Here is a 22148-nt window from a genome sequence, read left to right as displayed (position 1 = left end):
AGAAACAGTATCCAAAGCAGGCTCCAGTCTCTGTGCTGTCAGCACAAATAAATTCTTACTGTACAATATTCAGGAGTACAGAAATGCAGAGTGGAATATGAAAGTTCCCCTTCACTTTCCCTTTCATCCTCACACCTCTTTCTCATAGGTGAACACCATTAGTAGTTTGGAGATCATCTTTGTAGTCCCTTTTCAATACATTTAGAATACATGCATATGTGTGCATTAATTTTTTTTTTTTTTAACATTTATTCATTATTGAGAGACAGAGAGAGACAGAGCACAAGCATGGGAGGGGCAGAGAGAGGGGGAGACACAGAATCTGAAGCAGGCTCCAGGCTCTGAGCTGTCAGGACAGAGCCTGACTCAGGGCTCAAACTCACAAACCGCGGGATCATGACCTGAGCCAAAGTCAGACGCTGAAACTGACTGAGCCACCCAGGTGCCCCTGCATATGTGTGCTTTAATATGAACCTAGTCATTTATAGATTCTGGCCTTTTCATTCCTGATAATACTAGTCCAGGCTCTGGTCCTCATTGTCCTGGATTACTACAGTAACCCCAGTAGATCTCTTTGCCTTTTTCTCTTCAAATCCATTTTTTTTTGTTGTTGTTTTGTTTGTTTCCTAAATTCCACATATGAGTGAAGTCATACGGTATTTGTCTTTCTAAGACTTGCTTACTTTGCTTAGCATTATACTCTCTAGCTCTATACTCTCTATACACTATACTGTCTAGCTCCATGTCGTTGCATACAGCAAGATTTCAGTCTTTTTTCATAGCTGAAAATCTATTTTTAAAATCAAATTATCACTGTGCTTAAAACCTTCAGTGGCATCACATCCTCTGTGCAATGGGATAAATTCTAAGCCCCTTAACATAACATTTGAGGTCCTGTAAGACTGACTCTTTTCTTTTCACTTTCATTTTGAGCAGTTCCCTGCCTCAAACTTTATTCCATTAATTCTGAGTTGAGTCTAGGGTTGTTGTTTTTTTTTCTACACATCCTAATGTCTGTTAAGTTGCTTTTCATTCTTAGTTCCTCTTCTTTTGAAATGTTCTCCACTTACTCTTTTAGCCTGATTAACACATGCTAATCTAATCCTTTTATCATGGTGATTAAGAGGCTGGACCTTAGGTTAGCATTTTGCATTATTCCGTTTAATTTCTTTAGAATCGCAGTATTTAACTTCTTTTTTTTTTTTTTAAACGTTTATTTATTTTTGAGACCGAGAGAGCATGAACGGGGAGGGGCAGAGAGAGAGGGAGACACAGAATCTGAAGCAGGGTTCAGGCTCTGAGCTGTCAGCACAGAGCCCGACCGACGCAGGGCTCGAACTCACGGACTGCGAGATCCTGACCTGAGCGGAAGTCAGACGCTCAACCGATTGAGCCCCCCCAGGCGCCCCCACAGTATTTAACTTCTATAGTCTTGTTTTGTCATCTGTGAAATTGGAATAATATATACCTCAGAGTTATTTGAGATTAAATGAGATAATATAAAGTGCTTAGCACAATATCTGTTTAAAAAACAATAACTTGGGCATTTTGTCTTTTCAGAAAGACTCAGGCAAGACTATAGATGCATCTCTGTTGTGCATATCTCTAACACTATAGTTACACACTGCTTTTAAGCTTTGTGAGTGGGTCTCCTCCCAGTTAGACTTTGAACTCCTTAAAATCAAGGGCTGCCATGTTTATCTTTGTATTATGGGTACCAGGCACATAGAGATTCAATAATATTTCTTGACTATCCATATGAAGTTTGAAAGAGCTAATCATCTTCAAACAGTGCAGTATCATTTGCACAGGAAGCACATGTAAGTGTGTATACCCTTTGTCCAAGTGAGAATTTTTGTTTTCCCTTTCTCTGCAAGTAGTAAAGGCTTAAACTTAGTAATTACATTTATTTCCACCACACTGAGCTGTGATGCCACAAACTGAAAATCCAGGGAAGCCAGGGGAAATTGGCAGTCTTAAGGATTAGATCATTTTTCCATATTCAGTTTGTGTTCCTGTATTTATGGAATTTGGTTTGAGGATGGTCAGTGAAAGTTCTTTATATTCATGTACGGTTTGAAAATTGGATTAAAAAAATATTTCACAAGAGATATTTTGGTGAGATAATGCTTGACAAGCTACCCAGTTGCTTTACTGTACCCCAACACTCGAAGTTTTTTGAGTGCTTACAAATGACAATAACCCTACCAGATGTTATCTGTCTTTTATAGATAAAAAATCTGAGGCTTAGCATATATAACTTACTCAAGGTTCCAGAGCAGGAAAGTGGAGAAACTAGAATTTAAACCTAGTTGCTCCAGTGCTCATTCTTCTTCCGTTACACCATACTGCTTTTCTAAATAAACTGAAAACAATTTTAGTTTGAATTTATAGTATTTAATAGTGCTTTTATTAAAAAAATTTATTCAAGTATACTTAACATACAGTGTTAGTGCTTTTAGTTACTGGTGACTAAACATTTTAATGACTAATAGAAACCTTTATAGTAAGATATTTAGGTAATATTTAAAGAGATAATTTTTTTTAAGTTTTAATTCATGTAGTATTTCTTGAAGGTATGTATATTTTATTTTTATTTTGAATCACCAGTAGAAGGATTTACTTGACATCTCAGTTTTCTTAGACTTTCACACACTTGTTTATTTCTCCCCTTGTTGCATAATCCCTATGCATTATATTTGGTCAAGAGGGAGGAAATTTGCAGATGTTTGTCTTTTAAACTTCGATTTGCTCTGAAATTTGTAATTAACCTCTAGAATGTTCTGAATTTATCCCCCATATGCCAAAGATCTGTAAATTTCTTTCCACATGAGCTGAAATTTTCAGGTGATTGAGTAAAATATTTGTGAACACAGATGTTTTCCTTAAAAGCGGTTAATGATCAGGAAAAAAAGACCTCAGTGGAAATACTTTATATTCCTTCTGTAATATGATTGGTATATAAATATTCCTTCCTCTGTAGTTCACATTGTTCATTTTCTAAGGGAGGAAATAACTCAATTGAGAATTAAGACATAGTATTATTTATCCTATTGATTTTTTTTTTTTTTTCTTCCAGAGAAAACTAAAAATGATTTGGACTGACTAAGGCCACTCCATTCTGTGAAACTCATTGTTTGCTTACTATTGGCAGGCCTCATTAGGGGGTAAATTTGCTTTTTCTGTGCGTTTGCCTCTAATGATTCCTGTCTCTTAGGGGAACTTGTCATTTTCCTAACCTGGCCAGTCTTAAACAATTCAGACTATTAGTTATTTTTTCTGCCCTCCAATTTTTTCCTATTATTCTTAGGTTTTCAAGTATTTAAAGCTGAGGCTATTGGTCGCTGAGATATTGCCTGGTTAGGGTTCGGCATTGTGCCCGAATTTGTTGGGCCTCTCAGGGCCAGAGTTCTCTGTGCTTTAACAAATGAGCTACAGTTCTCAAAAGATCATTGAAGCTTGTTTGTTGATCCTGTATTCTCATCCAGAGGAAGTAGATCTTTGAGAATGTCTAAGGAAGGGTAAGTGAGTTTATTATTCTTTCTCCTTCATTTTTCTCAGTGAAAAAAATGTTCTAGTCATCTGTGAATTGGAAGATTAATAAGCAGTGTTACCAGCCGGACAGAGAAGGTAGAGGGAGAGATTGAAAGAAATTTAGCTGAAAGCTTACGTTGTTAATGCTTCACGTATACTCTACTATAAAGTTTTACTATTGCTATTTTGAAAGACAGCATTGAGGATGGATACTCTCCATAGGAATTTAGTGAGCTTTAAGCATGCTGTTTACTCTGTGGTAAACTGATTTTGTTTTTCTGCAGCAAGTGTTTATGAAAACTGGAAATAAATAGGGGTGTCTTACCAAAGAATTTTATATAGACATGAGTGAAGTTTAAAAGCTCAAAGGCATTTTCAAATAATTTGTGCCTGTGGAAGATGTTGTGAAAGATTCAGTGAAAGGTGGCTTGTGATTTTGTTTCTTTCTGGGAAGTGTAGACAAAAAGTAATTTTGAATAGAATCCCCTATGCCTTTTTACTTTGCAATAGAAAATAGTTCCATGTTAGGGTTTTCACTGTTTTTATATTATTGTTTCTTAAGCCTCAGAGTTTGAATTGCTACTGCTATTCTTTTTGTTACTATAATAGGTGACATGTAAGTTAATGATTGCATACTAATTATTTTACTCCTAACCTTCAAGTGTAACTAGACCTAGTTAATTTCAGAGACATTCTCTGGTTAAGTAGGACGCAGATCACAAAAAAAACTTTTTTAATACAGTAAATTTTAATTTTGATTTTCTGGAAGCTCTTAATTCTTTTTCTAGTTCTTTGTTCTATTAGAAATTTTGAATACTTTCAGGGCTCCATGTTTACAGTTTTTAAAAAATCTAATCATGTGTTGATTTTGAGCAAACTAAAATTGGCCCACTTTACTGCAATTTGAAATCTCATTAGAGAACAACCATGGGCATAATAATTCTGTATTATTTTTAGAACTCTCATGACATCACTAGATTTGAAGTTTCTTTAAGTGTGAAAATTAGAAAGGACTGCCTCTTTAGGGTTAGTATGTTTTCTTTCTAGTATCAGCTATAAACCTGCAGTTGTTAAACAATTTTTATGATAAAGATGATCACAGATGCTGGTAATATTGGTTAGTCTTGTACACATGATTGTTTATAAAGCTGGTTTGTAGATTTAAAAACAATATTTTTAGGGGCACCTAGGTTGCTCAGTCAGTTAAGCATCCAGCTCTTGATTTCAGCTCGGGTCATGATCTTACAGTTCGTGAGTTCAAGCCGCACAGCGAGCTCTGCACTGACAGCATGGAGCTTGCTTGGGATTCTGTCTTTTCCCTACCTGTCTCTGCCCCTCCCCCACTGTCTTTCTCTAAACAGATAAACATTAAAAAATCAGTTAAAAAAAAGAACTATATTTCTAGGTGCAGTCAAAATTCTTAGAAAGTAATTAGTATTAATTTTCTCCCTAAAGTGTGTGTTAGAGTTAGTTAGAAAGAAATCTATATAAACCAAAGGACACCATAAGGGTTGAGATATTCTTTTAGGTTTATTTCTAGGAGCCCCTGGGGCAATTTCCATGCTGTATGAATAGGTAATGAGCAAGTTCATTTTTTTAAATTATTTTTTTAACATTTATTTATTTTTTAAAGACAGAGTACTAGTAGGGGAGGGGCAGAGAGAGAGAGAGAGACAGACAGACAGACAGAATCTGAAGCAGCCTCCAGGCTCTGAGCTGTCAGCACAGAGCCCGACACAGGGCTCGAACACATGAACTGTGAGATCATGACCTGAGCCGAAGCTGGGCGCTTAACTGACTGAGCCACCCAGGCACCCCTCACTTTTTTTTTTTTTTTTAAGATTAGCTTTTATAGTTGCTTGCTTATTTATTTATTTATTTGTTAATTAATTAATTAAAAGTAAGCTCTACCCCCAATGTGGGGCTTGAACTCATGATGCTGAACCATACTCTACCGACTAAGCTAGCTAGGCTCCCCTGAGCAAGTTCATTTGAAATGTATGGATAATATAAATGAAATCAGAGTTTATTCTCCTTTGCTGTTTTTAGAAATAAATGGATAAATTTTGTATTTTGGTATGAAAATAATTCTAATATTCACAGTTTGTATATGTGTAATATTTAGACATAGATATCATTTGATATCTGTGAAATATTTTCCTAATGGTAATAGGAAAAGATTGTTATTAAGTTAAATCACCAAAAATTATACTTGAGCCTTATGTAAACCTGTGATATTGGAGACACTGTGGTATTAGTGTAAGAATAGTCATATATAGATCATGAAACCTAATAGGGACTTCATAGACCCTCACATACATAGTCAATTGATTTTTAACAGTGAGGCAAAGATAATTCAATGATTGGAATAACTGAACATTCATTCAGAAAAAAAGAGTCTTGACCTTTACCTCAAAGGTATATATATATATACCTTTTTTATATAAAAAAATAACACAAAATGGATCCTAGACCTAAATATAGACGTAAAAAGTAAAGTATAGGTGAAAATCTTCGTGACCTTGAATTAGCTAAAAATTTCTTGGAGAAAATACATAAAAACATGAAAATCAAAATTGTTCAATTGGGTTTCGTCAAAATTAAAAAAAAAACAAAACTCTGCTATTTAAAAGACACCATTAAGAAAATGAAAAGGCAGGGCGCCTGGGTGGCTCACTTGGTTAAGCGTCCAACTTCAACTCAGGTCATGATCTCGTGGTTTGTGAATTTGAGCCCGCATTGGGCTCTGTGCTGACGGCTCGGAGCCTGGAGCCTGCTTTGTATTTTGTGTCTCCTCTTCTCTCTGCCTGCCCCTCCCATGCTCATGCTCTGTCTCTCTGTCTCTCAATAATAAATAAACATTAAAATTAAAAAAAAAAACGTGAAAAGGCAAGCCACAGACTGGGAGAAGATATTCTCAATACATATATATCTAATAAAGGACTTATGACCAAAATATATGAAGAATTCTCACAACACAACAATTAAGACAAACCCAGTTTAAAAATGGGCAAAAGATTTGAATAGATGTTCCACACAGAAAAAGAAATGGCCAATAGGCACTTGAAAAGATGCTCTACAGCGTTAGTCATTAGGGAAATACGAATTAAAAACACAATGGGATACTATTGCAGACCCACTAGAATGGCTAAAATTAAAAACACTGTAGGGGCATCTGGGTGACTCAGTCGGTTAAGTGTCCTCAGGTCATGATCTCACTGTTTGGGAGTTTGAGCCCCACGTGGGGCTCTGTGCTGACAGCTCAGAGATTGGAGCCTGCTTCGTATTCTGTGTCTCCTTTGTCTGCCCCTCCCCTGCTCATGCTCTGTCTCTCCCTCGGTCTTAAAATAAATAATCATTTAAAAAAAAAAAACACCCAAATACTGACAATATGGAGCACCTGGAACTCTTATGCCTTGCTGATAAGAATACAAAAGAGAAAAATGTTTGGGCAATGCCTTTTAAAGTTAAACATGACCGGGGTGCCTGGGTGGCTCAGTTGGTTGAGTGTCTGACTTCAGCTCAGGTCATGATCTCACAGTTTGTGAGTTTGAGCCCCACAAGGGGCTCACTGCTGTCAGTGCAGAGACCACTTTAAATCCTCTGCCTCCCTCTCTCTCTGCCTCCATTCATCCTTTCTCTCTCAAAAATGAATAAACATTAAATAAAAAAAAAAACCCACAACTATTATGTTAAACATACCTAGTAATTCCACTTATAGGTATTTACCCAAGAGAAATGAAAGCATATCTCCCACACTGATTTGTATGTGAGTGTTTATAGCAACATTATTTATAATAGTAAAAAACTGGGAACTGCCCAAAGTATCTAGTAACTTAATGGATAGACAAATTGTGGTATATCCATAATATGGAATATTGCTCAGGAATAGAATAACTAATTTTGATACATGTAACAACATGAATGAGTATCAGAAATGTGCTAAGAAAAAAGAGGCCAGGCACAAACTATAGCTTATTTGATTCCATTTATATGAAAACTGTAGTGACAGAAAGTATAAATCAGTGGTAGCTTGGGACAGAAGTCGGGGTGATATTGCCAAAAGATATGAGGGAGGAGTGTCTCGCTGGCTTGTTGGTCAAGCATGCAAGTCTTGATCTTGGGGTTTTGAGTTCAAGCCCCACGTTGGGTATAGAGATTACTTTAAAAATAAAATCTTTTAAAAAAGAGAGACTTGAAAGACCATTTGGGGTTGATTATGGTAGTTGTTACATAAGTGTGTACAATTGCCAGAATGCACCAAACTTTAAAATGGGTGAATTTTATGTTGAGTAAATGATACCTCAATAAAGTTGGCGGGGGATGAGACTTGAGAAGCTCCTCAACTTGCTTATTTAAAATTTTGTGAATAAAAAGGTTATTATTTATTCTTCTTTACGGGAATGTACTTGGGGGAATACAGATGATTTAGGATGTGTTATGCAGGAAAAATGCACTCTCCTAGTGTCATGATTGCTTCTTGATCCTTTAGAGTTGTTGGATCCTCTAGAGTAACTAGAGTTACTAGTGCTGCTTTCTATTAGGTAAGAGGTCAAAATGAGTTTTATCATTTGCTTTTATTTTAACTTCTAGATTTTGACCTCTCTTTTCCATTATAGCACAGTGAGTACAATTGTTAAGTTTGCCTAATAACATTGGATAATCATACTTTCTTCTTATTTTTATTCTGCAAAATTTAACCTTTGTATTTTGCTCCATTTTATAAATTATTCTCCATACATTGGTCTTTGCTTTAAAAATTTGTGGAGAAAAAAATGAAAAAGAATTTAGAGGAAAATATGAAAAAAGGGATTGGAAAAATTTGTATTTATTTAGACTGAGGTTCTAGAACAGTAAATTTATATTCAGAAGTACTGATATTGTCTCTGGTGTCTCTCTTAATTTGTATATTCTTCATTTGCTAGTCTTCTCTTTTATTCCCCACCATCTGCTCTCATTACTGCAGTTCCTTCATTTCGGAAAGAAGGTGAAAGGAATTTTAATGTCTCTTCCTTAAAGAGAATCTCCTTAAAGTGTGCTTTGAAAGCTTTAGTGGATAGTATGACCAGTAAGTACTCTTAGTATTTTATACACATTTTTTTCACATCTAAACATCTCTGAAATCGGGCTGCATCTAGCAATATACCACCTAGAATTAAGTTGAGTTCTTCCAGATCATTTCATTTCTTTCAGTCACCTAAGGGCAATATTAACCATCCTAGCAATGTAAATGTGGACCACAACCTTACTACATGACTGTTCAAATTCTCAAAGGGAGGTTTTTCCCCCCTGCCTTAGACTGTGTCAGGGCTGAGATGTACAAATTTTCTTGTGTGTTTCTTCAGTGCTGTAGATTTATTTCTTCTTTTTCTTCATATTATGGGTATAGCTCTGTGGTATTGTAGCTTTATGAGGCTCTAACTTTTCTTGGGCATCCCTTCCACCCACCCCCACACCCTGCTTTTAGTGGCATATAATATGGGTGAGTTTTACAACTGATGGCCTCTTAAATTTTAATCATCTTTAATTTTGCTCTGTGCATGCCACCATAGTCACTTCTTTTCCCTGGAACATTTTTTTATTGAGTATTTGAATAAGAAAAGTGAATATTTAAATTTTTTTTTTTTTCAACGTTTATTTATTTTTGGGACAGAGAGAGACAGAGCATGAACGGGGGAGGGGCAGAGAGAGAGGGAGACACAGAATCGGAAACAGGCTCCAGGCTCTGAGCCGTCAGCCCAGAGCCTGACGCGGGGCTCGAACTCCCGGACCGCGAGATCGTGACCTGGCTGAAGTCGGACGCTTAACCGACTGCGCCACCCAGGCGCCCCAGAAAAGTGAATATTTAAAAAAACTTTTTAAAATGTTCTATTTATTTTTGAGAGAGAGAGAGAGAGACAGAGTACTAGCAAGGGAAGGGCAGAGGGATAGGGAGACACAGAATCCAGAGCAGGCTCCAGGTTATGAGCTGTCAGCACAGAGCCCTATGTGGGGCTTGCACTCTTGAATTGTGAGATCATGACCTGAGCCAGAGTCGGACGCTTAACCGACTGAGCCACCCAGGCGCCCCTTGTTGTTAATACTTTTTTTTTTTTTAATTTTTTTAAATGTTTATTTATTCTTGAGAGACCGAGTGTCAGCTGGGGAGGGCAGAGAGAGAGGGGGAGACAGATCTGAAGCAGGCTCCAGGCTCTGAGCTGTCAGCACACAGACCGATGCGGGGCTCAAACTCATGAACTGCAAGATCATGACCTGAGCTGAAGTCGGTTGCTTAACCTACTGAGCCACCCAGGCGTCCTTGTTGTTCATACTTTTAAATCACAGGGTGCTGTTCTTCTGGCATAAAGTGATAAATAAAATGTATCCCTCCTTAGGGTGTTCCTTAGAGAAAATATTCAGATAAATTAGTAGATTAATGGCTGAAGTTTATGAAAACAAAAACTAATATTACTTAAATGATTTTTGCTTTTATAAAATCTAGTCCCCAATTTTTCTGTTGTGTCTGTATAGGAGTGGTATTTGAATATCAATTTTTAGGACTCCATTTCATAAATTAGAAAGTTCTTACCTATATATATATATTATATCACCAGGCATACTTTTTATTGAAGGATAGAGACAAAGACAGGTCTTGGCATTATGTTTTTTAAATAACAGCTTTATAGAAATATAGTTCACATACCATTCAATTCACCCTTTTAAAGTGTACAATTCAGTGGTTTTAGGATAGTCAGAGTTGTGCGACCAATACCACTAATTTTTATTACCCCCAAAAGAAACCCAGTTCTCAGTTAAATATTGTCTCTATTCTTTACAGGGCCCTGTGCTAGGTTTTGGGAAGTTAGTAAATCCTGGCCACAAAGGTTATAATCTAGTGAATAAGAGAACTACCCATATATTTTATATATGTGACAAAATATACTACATGCCAAAATAATATTTGAATATTCAAACCTCTTACATGGATTACAACTTTATAATCTCTTTCACTAAGTACAAAAGTAATCTGAGACCCAGAAACATCACTGTCAGATAGTTCTGTGGCATAGCCGGAATAGTTTCTTGAAGAAATCACTTGAGATTGTTGCATCTTGAAAAATTAGAGATAACTGAGGAGGACATTTCAGGTATAGGGAACAGCATAAACAAAGCCTCAGGGCACCTTTAGGAAATAGCAACTAGTTCATTTTGATTATTAGAGCAAAAGCTGCATGATGTGGATCAACGTGAGATAAAAGTGATTTTGGAAAGATGGTAAAAAGCTTTGAACTCCTGGAATATACAGAAACGTGTTAGTTTGGGTAGGTAGGGAGGAATGTCTAAAGGTTATTAAGTAGGAAAGCAACATGGGCTTTAAGAGTTTGAGCTTTAGGACAGTGCTTCTTAAATTATCAGTGATGAGGGACCATTTTTTTTTTTGTTTTAATTCTAATCTTGTCAAAGTATACGTTTATAAAATATAATAAAAATGAATTACTAGGAAAATGAGGAGATGTGTAAGTTTACTTTTTTTTTTTAATGTATGTTTTTTGAGAGAGAGCGTGAGATTTCTAACCGACTGAGCCACCCAGGCACCCACCCCTACATTTTTTATTATTACATTCAACAAATGTAAAATTTTCACATTTGCTATAAAAGTTTCTAAATACTTGCAATTTCTGTATGTGTCATGTCATGGGTTAGTAACGACTATTCACAGGCCAGCATTCGTCTGTAGATTACATACCACTCTTTGGGTAACACTACTTGAAAGCAGTCAATCTGGCCATTACTGTGCAGGCAGAGCAATTCGTAGGTGATTGCTAAGAGTTAATGAGTTAATAAGGACCTGGACAAATTGTTAGCAGTATGAAATGGATGATCTGGATTCCATAGACATTTGAAAATTTAAATTAAGGCACATGAGATAATATGGATTTGAGGGAGAGGAAAGAGTAAAAAGATACTAACTAGATTTTAGGCTTGAGTGGTAAAATGAGAATGCCAAAAGCAGAAATAGAAATTAATTTGGGAAGAAAGACACTAAATTAGATTTTCAGCAGAAATCCACACTGTAGCATATTTTTATTAAGTAAACATACACACGTAGTCACTCACAGAGAGACATTGTTTGGTTCATAATCTAAATTTGCACTCTCAAAAAAGCACTTGTAACTTCTTTTCTTTGATTGCAACAGACTTTGAGTATATTATTACACAAACCCATAACCAAAATATACCCAAGATTTTGTACTTGTATCTTTAGTCTCATTTGTTGTTGCAGTAACTGTTGTTGGGCCCTTGGCCAGGAAATTGTGACTCGTAGGTGGGGGGGGGGGTGGGGGGGGGAGGAGCTAGGGATAAAGTTCACCATCGCCAAAGAAACTCTATTCCAAATGGATTTGTGTGGGGCAACAGTGATATCCAATGACAAGTTAAATTAGACACAGAAGAGTTTTCTCCAACACTGTCTCAGAAGATACGTGTTGTTAGAGGGACTTGATTCAGACCAAAACAGTCTTTTTGAAGTTAGGTTCAAGTTACACAAAAATAAATTGTACTAGGGACTTGAAGAAGAATTTTGTTATGTGACTTCAAGAACTAATTGACTCATAGTTTCACACATTGCAGAACGGCAACCAGTGACAGATGAGGTAATGCTGCTTTGAATTATGAGTTAAATCTCAAAACCACTAAGAGTTTGCTGTTTACAAAATTCCAAATTTAGTAAATTGCATGTTCACGTTCCTTAACCATGAGGATATTAGATCTCTGTTCTTAAAGCAATTAGTCTTATTTCTTATGGTTAATATCTATATTTACTTGGATAGAATTTCTTTAAGTTTTATGCCTTATTGTAGTGGAATATGATGATAAAAGCTGTTATTTGTGTTTCTGCTGAAATCTGTGCCTGGTTTTATAGTGCTCCTATGTGTTCTTTCCTAAAGATCATTTCTCTTGTTAATGCTCGAATCTGTATCTTGCAAATGCCTTACTGTGTAGGAATTTCTGCCTGATAATTGCATTGTAAGGTTGGATGCTTAGGTCAGTCACGCTTTCTAGAATGGAGAGTTTGTGTTTTATTTAAAGCAAGCTTTGGAAAATTAATTTCACAACTGTATTCACATTCTTGAAGTGGAGCTCTACAGTGGAGTGTGTTCCACTGGTTAATAATTTAGAAAAGTGACACAAGTAAATTGGCATTGGCAAAGATAGAGTCAAGGTCCTGGGACCAATAGAAATTTTTGAGTTCTCTAAGCAGGTATTATCTTTTTGTTATAAATATATGGTGGGACAGTGACCCAGTCTTTTAACTGATACAACACCTAATACTTTGTTTTGTTATAATAATAAAGAATAGTGATTAGTTTCAGGCCAAGAGATTGTTTCTCTTGAAGACTGTATCCTGGAGACATGATATTTCTGGCTGCAGGCTGCCTCTCTTCTGAAGTCAGTGCATACTTTGAGCATTTGGTTGTTTATGATCTTTGTAAATCTTAGCATATATATTGTTACAGTTTTCTTTGATCCACCTGTTCCCTTTTGTCATTATAACTTTACTTATTACACTTTAGATGTTTGCACATGAATTAGATTTAATTCCCTATTGCCTTTTCCTCCCATGTTTTTATAGCATAAGTTAGGGGAAGAAGAGATGAAAATCTATGTGAAGTTTTTCTTTTGTTTCATAATAGAAATGAGAAGGGGAGACAGAAGTGATGGTTTCTTTCTTAAATTCAGGAATTGTTTCTGTGAATGAGGTTACTTATTTTGAATGAAAAAGGAAAGATAAAAGGGGTATTTGGTGGAAGATCTTCATAGGACATCTTATTTCCTAAGATTAGGCATCTAAAAAGTCTTTTCTCACTTAGGCTACTCCCTGAAGAACAGCTTTGGGAATATGTCACATAGTGGTACCAGCCTTGTACCAGGCTTTCAACAAATGTGCTGATTGAATAAAGTGACAAGTTAATCAAAGAGGAAAGAGTGCAGTTTGATGGATATTTAGCTGTGATTATTTTGGCAAAACAATAGATTTTCATATTCCCAATATATGTGATTCCAAGAGTTTGTATGGATAATCCTTAAGGGGCATTATGATCTTCGTATCCTTAAAAAAATGTGATGAGGAGTACAGGCTTAATTTTTCTTCTGACCAAGAAAGAAACTGTGGTAAGCTATTTTGCTGGGTCTGTTGGTAGTTTCTTTCTACGTGTAGCACTGATTGAACGATATTAACAAAGTCTGGGTTTTTTCCCTGTGATTTTAGCTCTGTCTGAAACCGGCTCACATCATTCTTCTATCAGAAACAAAGCTGTTTCTTTTATTATGTGGCCCAACGTATATCCCTCCTGGGTTGTATCACCAGGAAGAATAATCTTCCCAGTCCGTTCCTGCCTGAATTCCCATAGAATATTTTAGGCATGTCAGCTGTTTGGGCTCTGATCAAGGATTTGATGCAGTTGGCCTCTGGCCTGAAGGGAGAGTGTGTTTGAAAAGCTTAAGCTTCAGTGGCAACATTTGGTTTCCAGAGTTAGAATCATTACTTTGTGTCTTCTCCCTCTTGTGCTGCCTTCAGAAGGATTTATGTAACTGGGAAAAGGTGATGATAAAGTAGATGCTTTTATTAGTAAAAGCAGGGTGACATTTGATGAAGTGGTGGAAGGGTCTTGGTGATATATTTGTGGTTATGGGGGTGTTTAAAAATTTGGATGGGTGTCATTTATCTTGTAGTTCCTTGTATCTTTCAGCTACCCACTAGTCTTCTATCCCCCTCCTATCCATAAGAAAGGACCTATATTAAGGCAACTTAAAATAGGAAGCCAGAGCACCAAACAGGTCTAATCAAGGGAAAAGAAGCCCCAAGAAAAGGGAAAAGAAAAATACGTATCTGCAGAGGAAGCCAAAAATGCAAAGGACTAGTTTTAGATATACATCATGTGCAAAGAACATTTTTACAATAATTTAGGGTAAGAGATGAATTATTAATAGGCCTGATAGGTACTTTTTATATAAAACATGGTTCACCATTGGTCAGTGGCAAAACTAATATACAGCACTCAGTATTACCTAGATTCTAAACAATGACTTTCATATACAACTCATCTGTACTTAGTAGATAAAGTAGTTAAAGCATAATTGATGTACATAATCCCATTAGAGAAATAGAGTGTTAATCTACAGTGTTACAGAGATAAGGAGCTAAATACCAATACTGGCATTAATTCTCAGGATTTAGTTCTCAGGAACTAAGGGTTTTATAGAGCTGCATTTAGAATTCATATATACGTTCTGAGATGAGAGGAAAAGTTCTCTGTTAAAATTTAAAATAGTAATATATGAGTTGCTGAAGAGTAAAAAAAAAAATTATGGGGTACATGGGTGGCTCAGTTTGTTAAGTGTATATGACTCTTGGTTTCGGCTCAGGTCATGATCTCACAGTTTCGTGGGTTTGAGCCCTGCATCGGGCTCTGTGCTGGCAGTATGGAGTCTGCTTGGGATTCTCTCTCTCTCCCTCTCTTTCTGTCCCTCTCCCACTCACACTGCCTCTGTCTCTCTCAAAATAAATAAACTTAAAAAAATTTTTTTTAATTTAAAATATCACTGCCTAAATCATTGGTTCCCAAACTCTTCAGTATCCCATCAGTTAAAATGTAGAACATTCATCCCTTCCTGTACTCTTGTCCTTACTTATATATAGTAGAAAACATACGTAAATTCAACATTTTTAGGTGATGAAGTATCAGTAGAAGATCTAGTATCTTCTTTTTGTGCCCAGTGGAGTCTTTTGTATCCCCTGGTACAGTCTCTCCTCTTGGGAGATTATTGACCTATACATCATTAATAGGGGAGCCCAGACCAGGCATCTTTATTTTTATCAATTTTTCTAGGTGATTTGTAGCATTCTTATTTCTCACAGTCACTTATAAAATGAAGGCAAAGAAAAGGTTTGATAATAAGAGGCTATCAAGCTGGGGATCAGATGGAAAGGATTTTTTTTATTTTCAGAAATGATTAGAACTTACCCCAGAATATCATCATGGTGATTGATGATTTACCATGCTTTTATAGTTTTTTCCCTGTGTCTTCAAAAATGATTTCTGAAATTTGAAACTGATTATTTCATTTCTTCAAAATCTGTAATTTGTCCTTGTCTGCCCAATAAAGTCCATACTTTAACGTGGCATACAGAATCTTCGTGATTTTGACTCCTAACCTTTTAGCTTTTTTTTTTTTTTTAATATTTATTTAGTTATTTTGAGGTAGAGAGCAAGAGCGGGGGAAGGGCAAAGGGAGAGGGAGAATCCCAAGCTGGTTCCACAAGGTCAGCCTAGAGCCCAATGCGTGGCTCAATCTCATCAACCACGAGATCTTGACCTGAGCCTAAATCAAGAATCTGATGCTTAACCTGCTGAGCCACCCAGGTACCTCTAGTTTCATAGCTTTTATTGCCCTTTCCCTCCTACCCCTGACCTTCTGGAAAACCTCCTTTTGCAAAAACAAACGGAAAAGCAAAACCAAAGCAAACTCCCTCAACTCCAGCCACTGTAAATGTTTTTATAGTTCACTATAAACCTTGTCCTGGCCTGATTAATCTGCCTGGATTGCCTTTCTTGCTTTGTCCAAATGGAAAACTTCTACTGATTGCTTAAGATTCAGCTCAGGCATCTCTTCTGGTCCCCAAAGAACTGGTGCTGTCTCCTCTGTCTTATTGTATAGCAATTATTGAATTGCTAAAATTATTTGTGTATAAGTCTTTCTCCTGCTAGGCTGAATTTCCTCAAGGATAGAGATTGCAAATTAAAATAGAGGTTCCATGAGGGCAGGTACTCTTTTGTTCACTGTGTATCATGTACCTTGTTGGGGATAAAGTAGGCATTCAATATTGGAATGAATCTATATATATTTATATCTTTAGTATCTGGCACATGGTAGGCTTTAAATGAGCCTCTGCTTATTAAATAAATTACAAATGAATGAGTGAATGTATTATAAAATCTCAGGCATAAACTTATCTTGGTGGGTCAGACTTAGAAAAGGAGAAATCTCTGAAATCTTCACGTGGCATTGTTAACACCAAGACACAATAAGAAAATACATGTTTTTCCATATACTACCTGATTTCACTTATGGTATAAGAAAGACTTGAATAATTTTTTTTATGAATCTAAGTATTGGTGTTTAAGTGAAGAAAAAATCTAGAAAGATAGCCAAATAATTTCATTAAATTAGGAATTTTTTTTGGTTTGTCTCAGTATTAATTGAGATATTATTTTTTGCTCCTTGTTTTAGGGTGTTTGTGAACCGAAGTTTAGCCATGGAAAAAATAAAGTGTTTTGGTTTTGATATGGATTACACACTTGCTGGTGAGTAGCACTTTTTGATTGCTTAAGAACTTCTGGTTTAGACATAACACAGTGGGTCTACAGCAGGCAATTAATAAACACTCCTTGATTTAATCATATATTTAGCTACAAGAAGCTCTTGTTATCAAAGCTCCTTCCATTGATATTTATGACTATTGAAATTACCAGTTATCCTGAGATTTAGATGGTAAAGATAAGTAGAGCTAAATTACTTTAGACACCCTGGTAAGAAATAATGCAGTGACATTATACATTAATGTGTATATTAGGGCACTTTTGGCTTTTACTTTATTGAACTATTCTTCACGGATGGAATTTTGTATCTTTTGCTCTACCTAAGGAAAACTTTTATCAGCTAAAATTTTTAATGTTATTCTTAAGACAAATGGATTGCAAATATGCTATGTAAAGACTTTTTTAAAAATTAGAGCTGTTCGCTTTGTTCATTATCAGATAGACTTTAAACACAGCACTGTGCTGTTTCTCCCTTCCTGTCTCTGATATATATTTAAAATAATCAATGTATTAGTCATTAGTTGCAAGATATTTTCAGAACTTAGGATGTTTTTATTGAAATATTTGCATCTGGTGAAAATGTCATTTAATTTAAGAAGTAGTAGGGGTGGAGGACTGAGTTGAGTGCATATTCATATATGTATGTGCATGCATGTGTGTACTGCCATGACACCTGGAAAAGAATCTTTCAGAAATTTTCTCTAAAAAATACTGTCTTTACACAAAAATCTTAAAATCTATAAATTCACTTATCTTCAGAAACCTTTCATATAACAGTATTAGAAAACTGAGTTCCATCTCATATCTCAATTTGATGTTCAGTTTAGGCTAGTAAATGAATAATAATAAATACATGTTATAATAATATAATAATGCAAAAATGAACACATGCAGTTTATAGGTAATTGACACATAGATGTGGCCATGACATCTACCAGACAACTTATATATTAAAAATATACACTGCCGGGGCGCCTGGGTGGCGCAGTCCATTAAGCGTCTGACTTCAGCCAGGTCACGATCTCGCGGTCCCTGAGTTCGAGCCCCGCGTCAGGCTCTGGGCTGATGGCTCAGAGACTGGAGCCTGTTTCCGTTTCTGTGTCTCCCTCTCTCTCTGACCCTCCCCCGTTCATGCTCTGTCTCTCTCTCTGTCCCAAAAATAAATAAACGTTGAAAAAAAAAATTAAAAAAAAAAATATACACTGCCTTGGTTTGAATTTTCCTTTCTTTCCTTTATACTCTTTGTTATTAATTTGATTTTCTATTGCCTTACAGTTGTTTTTACAGCATTTTTATTCTTTTATGTTTTTTAATTAGACACAGACATTTTTAGGAGCACTTGTCAGAAAGCAGGTGGAAATACTGTACTTTCTCAGGGTAGATCTTTCTGTCCAAATTGGGAGAAAATCCTACAATCTCTCCCCTTTCTAGAATTTTACCTTTCAAGGGAAAGGAATGGCGAGATATTACCTAAAACAGAGATAGAAGTTAACGGGATCAAAAGTGACAGATTTTTTTCCCCCTTGGTTATTAAGACAGTCTCAATGTATTGAAATAGTTTTGATTTCAATTTGATTTATTGAAAACCTGTAGGTTCCAGACACGTTTTGTTACTGAGCTTTGAGATAATATAGTTATTCCCACAGAATATTGAGAAAACAAATTTTCTTGTTTAATGAAGAAGTTACTGAATCTTAGTCTCTAAACTTTAAAGATACCTTATAATTTCTTCTTTTTATTTGCTTTTTTGTTTTTTTTTGTAATCCGACTTCATATTTTAATGCTTACTCTTACTGTAGGCACTAATATATTTATATATAAAGATAATAGGAATTATTAACAATTATTAAGTGCTTAGTATGTGCCGAGCCCTATTCTAAATGTTCTATATAGATTATCTCATTTAATACATGGATTATCTCATTCACATAATTTACTTAATATTACAAAAACCCTACGAGGCAGATACTGCTATTGTCTTCATTTTATAGATGATAAGACATTAAGGACTTTGTCCAAGGAAGTTTAGCTGTGATATACCTGAACTGAGATTCAAACCTAAGCATACATTTATATGTGAGTGCGTATACACACACACCTGTATATGTATATGATAAGTTTAAATTAATCATTTTGAATAATGACAGTTTATAGTGAGGTATAATTTCAAAGTGCTAAGCTCCTCACCTTAAACAAACAAACCAGGAATTAAGCCCTCAAAAGGACTACTTTAAGTAGTCCCCCTTGAGAGACTGTACCTCATTTCAATAGTTCAATGTTGGATGAAAAACATTATTAGTCTTATGGTGCTGCCTTCATAAAGCACATAGGGAAACAAGTTTATTGGCTTTATACTGTCACCTGTTTTCCAGAATGGTATACATTAAATTTATCTGAGAATAACTTGTTATTTAAAAAACCTCACACCCTTGAAGTGCTAAGGACTTTTCACCAGAACAATGTGCCATGAAGTATGGAGACAAGATTAAAAGAAGTGTTTTTTGAAAGCTTTGAGTATTTTGGGATAAACATCATTGGAATAAGTGTAATAGCCTCACAGGATAAGTTCTTGGAAAGGATCTGTATTCTTTCTGAAACCTCATCTGAGACATTGTCTTCTCTGTAGTCCTGACACCTTAGTACATCATTTCCTAAGAGCAACTTATATATCATTTGCAGCTCTTGTTTGCTTGCCTCTCTCCCCGTTGGCCTGTGAGTTCTTCAAGGGCAAGGGCTTTCTTTTCACGTTTATATCCGATGTGTTGCCAAACTTGGCATGTAGTAGGTGCCCAGTAAAAATATATATTGAATGAACAATTTGGGTACATGAGTTTTAATATGTCAGTTTAAGAATCACTGTACTTTATTAAAATAAAAATTTAAATAAATTAAAAAACTTAAAAAAAAAAGACCTAAATTTGAGATCTGAAACCATAAAAATCCTAGAAGAGAGCACAGGCAGTAATTTCTCTGACATTGGCCTTAGCAACATTTTTCTAGATAGGTCCCCTGAGGCAAGGGAAACAAAAGGAAAAATACACTATGAGGATTACGTCAAAATAAAAAGCTGCTGCACAGCGAAGAAAACAGTCAACAAAACTAAAAGGCACCTACTGGATGGGAGAAGATATTTCCAAATGACATCTGATAAAGGGTTAGTATCCAAAATATATAAAGAACTTATAAAACTCAACATCTAAAACACAATCTACACTTGATCTTAGCCAAAAGGCCGAGAAGCGATAAAAACACAAATAATCTAATTTAAAATGGGCAGAAGACATGAACAACCATTTCTCCAAAGGCATACAGATAACCAACAGACCCATGAAAAGATGCTTAATATACTCATCACCAAGGATATGGAAATCAAAACTACAGTGACATATTACCTCACACCTGTCAAAATGGCTAAAACAAAAAACACAGAAACAACAGGTGTTGGCGAGGATGTGGAGAAAAAGGATCCCCCCTGTGCATTGGTGTAATGCAAACCTGTGCGGCCAATGTGGAAAATAGTATGAAGGTTCCTCAAACTTAAAATCCAGGAATTACACTACTAGATATTTACCCAAAGAATACAAAAACACTAATTCAAAGGATACATGCACCTCTATGTTTATAGCAGCATTATTTATAATAGCCAAATTATGAAAAGCAGCCAAAGTGTCCATCGACTGATGAATGGAAAAAGGAGATGTGGTATGTGTATATGTGTGTGTATACACACACACACACACACACACACACACACACACACACAATGGAATATTATTCAGTCATCATAAGGAATGAAATATTGCCATTTGCAATGACGTGGATGGAGCTAGAGCATATAATGCTAAGTGAAATAAGTCAGAGAAAGACAAATACCATAGGATTTCACTCATGTGGAATTTAAGAAACAAATGAGCAAAGGAAAAAAGACAAACAAACCAAGAAACAGACTTTTACCTTTAGAGAACAAACTGATGGTTGCCAGAGGAGAGGAGGATAAAGGAAGGGACGGGTAAAATAGGGGATGGAGATTAGGGACTGCACTTGTTATGATGAGCACTGGGTGATTAAAATAAAAACTTAAAATTAATTAATTAAAAACTAAAAAAAAATCATAGTATTTGTTTACCCAGTATAAAAATATGCACTATTCAAGTGGAATACTTTTTTTTTCTTTTTCGAAGATTTTATTACAGGTCTTTACAGGGCAAAATCCAAACTCCAGGTTCAGCTGCCCAGGAGAGGAGACCCTGTTATGTTGTGGGTGCCGGCTGCAGCACAGCAGGCAGCTCTGGCTTCCCACCCTTCTGTTCCGAGATGGGAGTGGTGGGATGGATCTCATCTTTGGGTTCCACAGTGCTCACATGATCTGGCAGGGGCTTCTTAGGGCCAGTCTTACCACTTGGGTCCCAGGGAAGCATGATCTTCACTTTGATGCCCAGCACACCTTGTCTAAGCAGCACAGGGCACACACCAGTGTCAAAGTAGTAGTTAACAGGGTCCCCACTGTGACTCATCAGGCCATCCATAAACTTCATGGATTAGCCCACTGTCCTTGGAGCTTCCCAGACACCATGACCTCACAGCCTTTGGTTCCACTCACCATGATGAATCGCAGCACACCATAGCAGTCCCTCCACACAAGGAGGCCTCCTAGGAGTTTGTAATACAGAGACTGCCTGGGCAATAGCACATAGACCTCTTGTGGCCACTTTTTCAGCATAATGGTCTACATTGCCCTCAGGGAAACCAAATCTTTTCTGAATCACAGCAGCCGATTCTCGGATCCGCCAGCCCTTCTCACCCAGAACATTCTGTGTCTTGGTGGCCAGGATAATGATTTTTTGTCCTGGTTGATGTAACTTGGACCTCAACCCCAGAGTAGCCATCTTCAGCCAGCTCCCAAGTGAGAAGCTCATTCAGTTCAGCTTTGAAGATGCCATCAGCAATAGACTTCCTCTTCTTGGAAATTTGCACCATCTTGCTGCTGCGCACTGCTGAAAGGAAAGACCAAGTGGAATACTTTTAAATATGAACTTATGTTTTTAATTTTAAAATAATAGTAAGTTACATATGGTAAAACACATGCATTTTAGGTATATATATTTAGTTCGACAAAATGTATACATGTGTAACTACCACCACAATTAGGATAAAGGATATTTCCATCACTCCAAAAAGTTCCCTCATTGCCTCTTTGAAGTCAGTTCTGCCTTCTACCCTGCCATTTGCCTCAGGGCTTTTCATCATTGTAGA

At 36.3% G+C, this 22148-nt stretch overlaps 1 protein-coding gene and 2 pseudogenes across 3 annotated transcripts in view; 1 reads left to right on the top strand and 2 right to left on the bottom strand.

Moving 5' to 3' along the window:
* NT5C2 (5'-nucleotidase, cytosolic II) overlaps positions 1 to 22148 on the top strand; it is a 102092-nt gene that overhangs the window by 36125 nt on the left and 43819 nt on the right. For all 3 annotated transcript variants that reach the window (XM_047073390.1, XM_047073392.1, XM_047073391.1), the window contains exon 3: positions 16807 to 16880. In XM_047073390.1, the coding sequence (XP_046929346.1) occupies positions 16807 to 16880 (74 nt within the window). The remainder of the gene's footprint in view (positions 1 to 16806; positions 16881 to 22148) is intronic.
* On the bottom strand, positions 20045 to 20139 carry LOC124507315 (uncharacterized; annotated as a pseudogene).
* On the bottom strand, positions 21146 to 21872 carry LOC124507277 (40S ribosomal protein S3-like; annotated as a pseudogene).

Source organism: Lynx rufus, unplaced genomic scaffold (genome assembly GCF_022079265.1).
Source record: "Lynx rufus isolate CCGP_SWC_20201006 ecotype Redwood Valley unplaced genomic scaffold, mLynRuf1.p SCAF_11, whole genome shotgun sequence".
NCBI lineage: Eukaryota > Metazoa > Chordata > Mammalia > Carnivora > Felidae > Lynx > Lynx rufus.
This window is presented reverse-complemented; position numbering and strand designations above follow the sequence as displayed.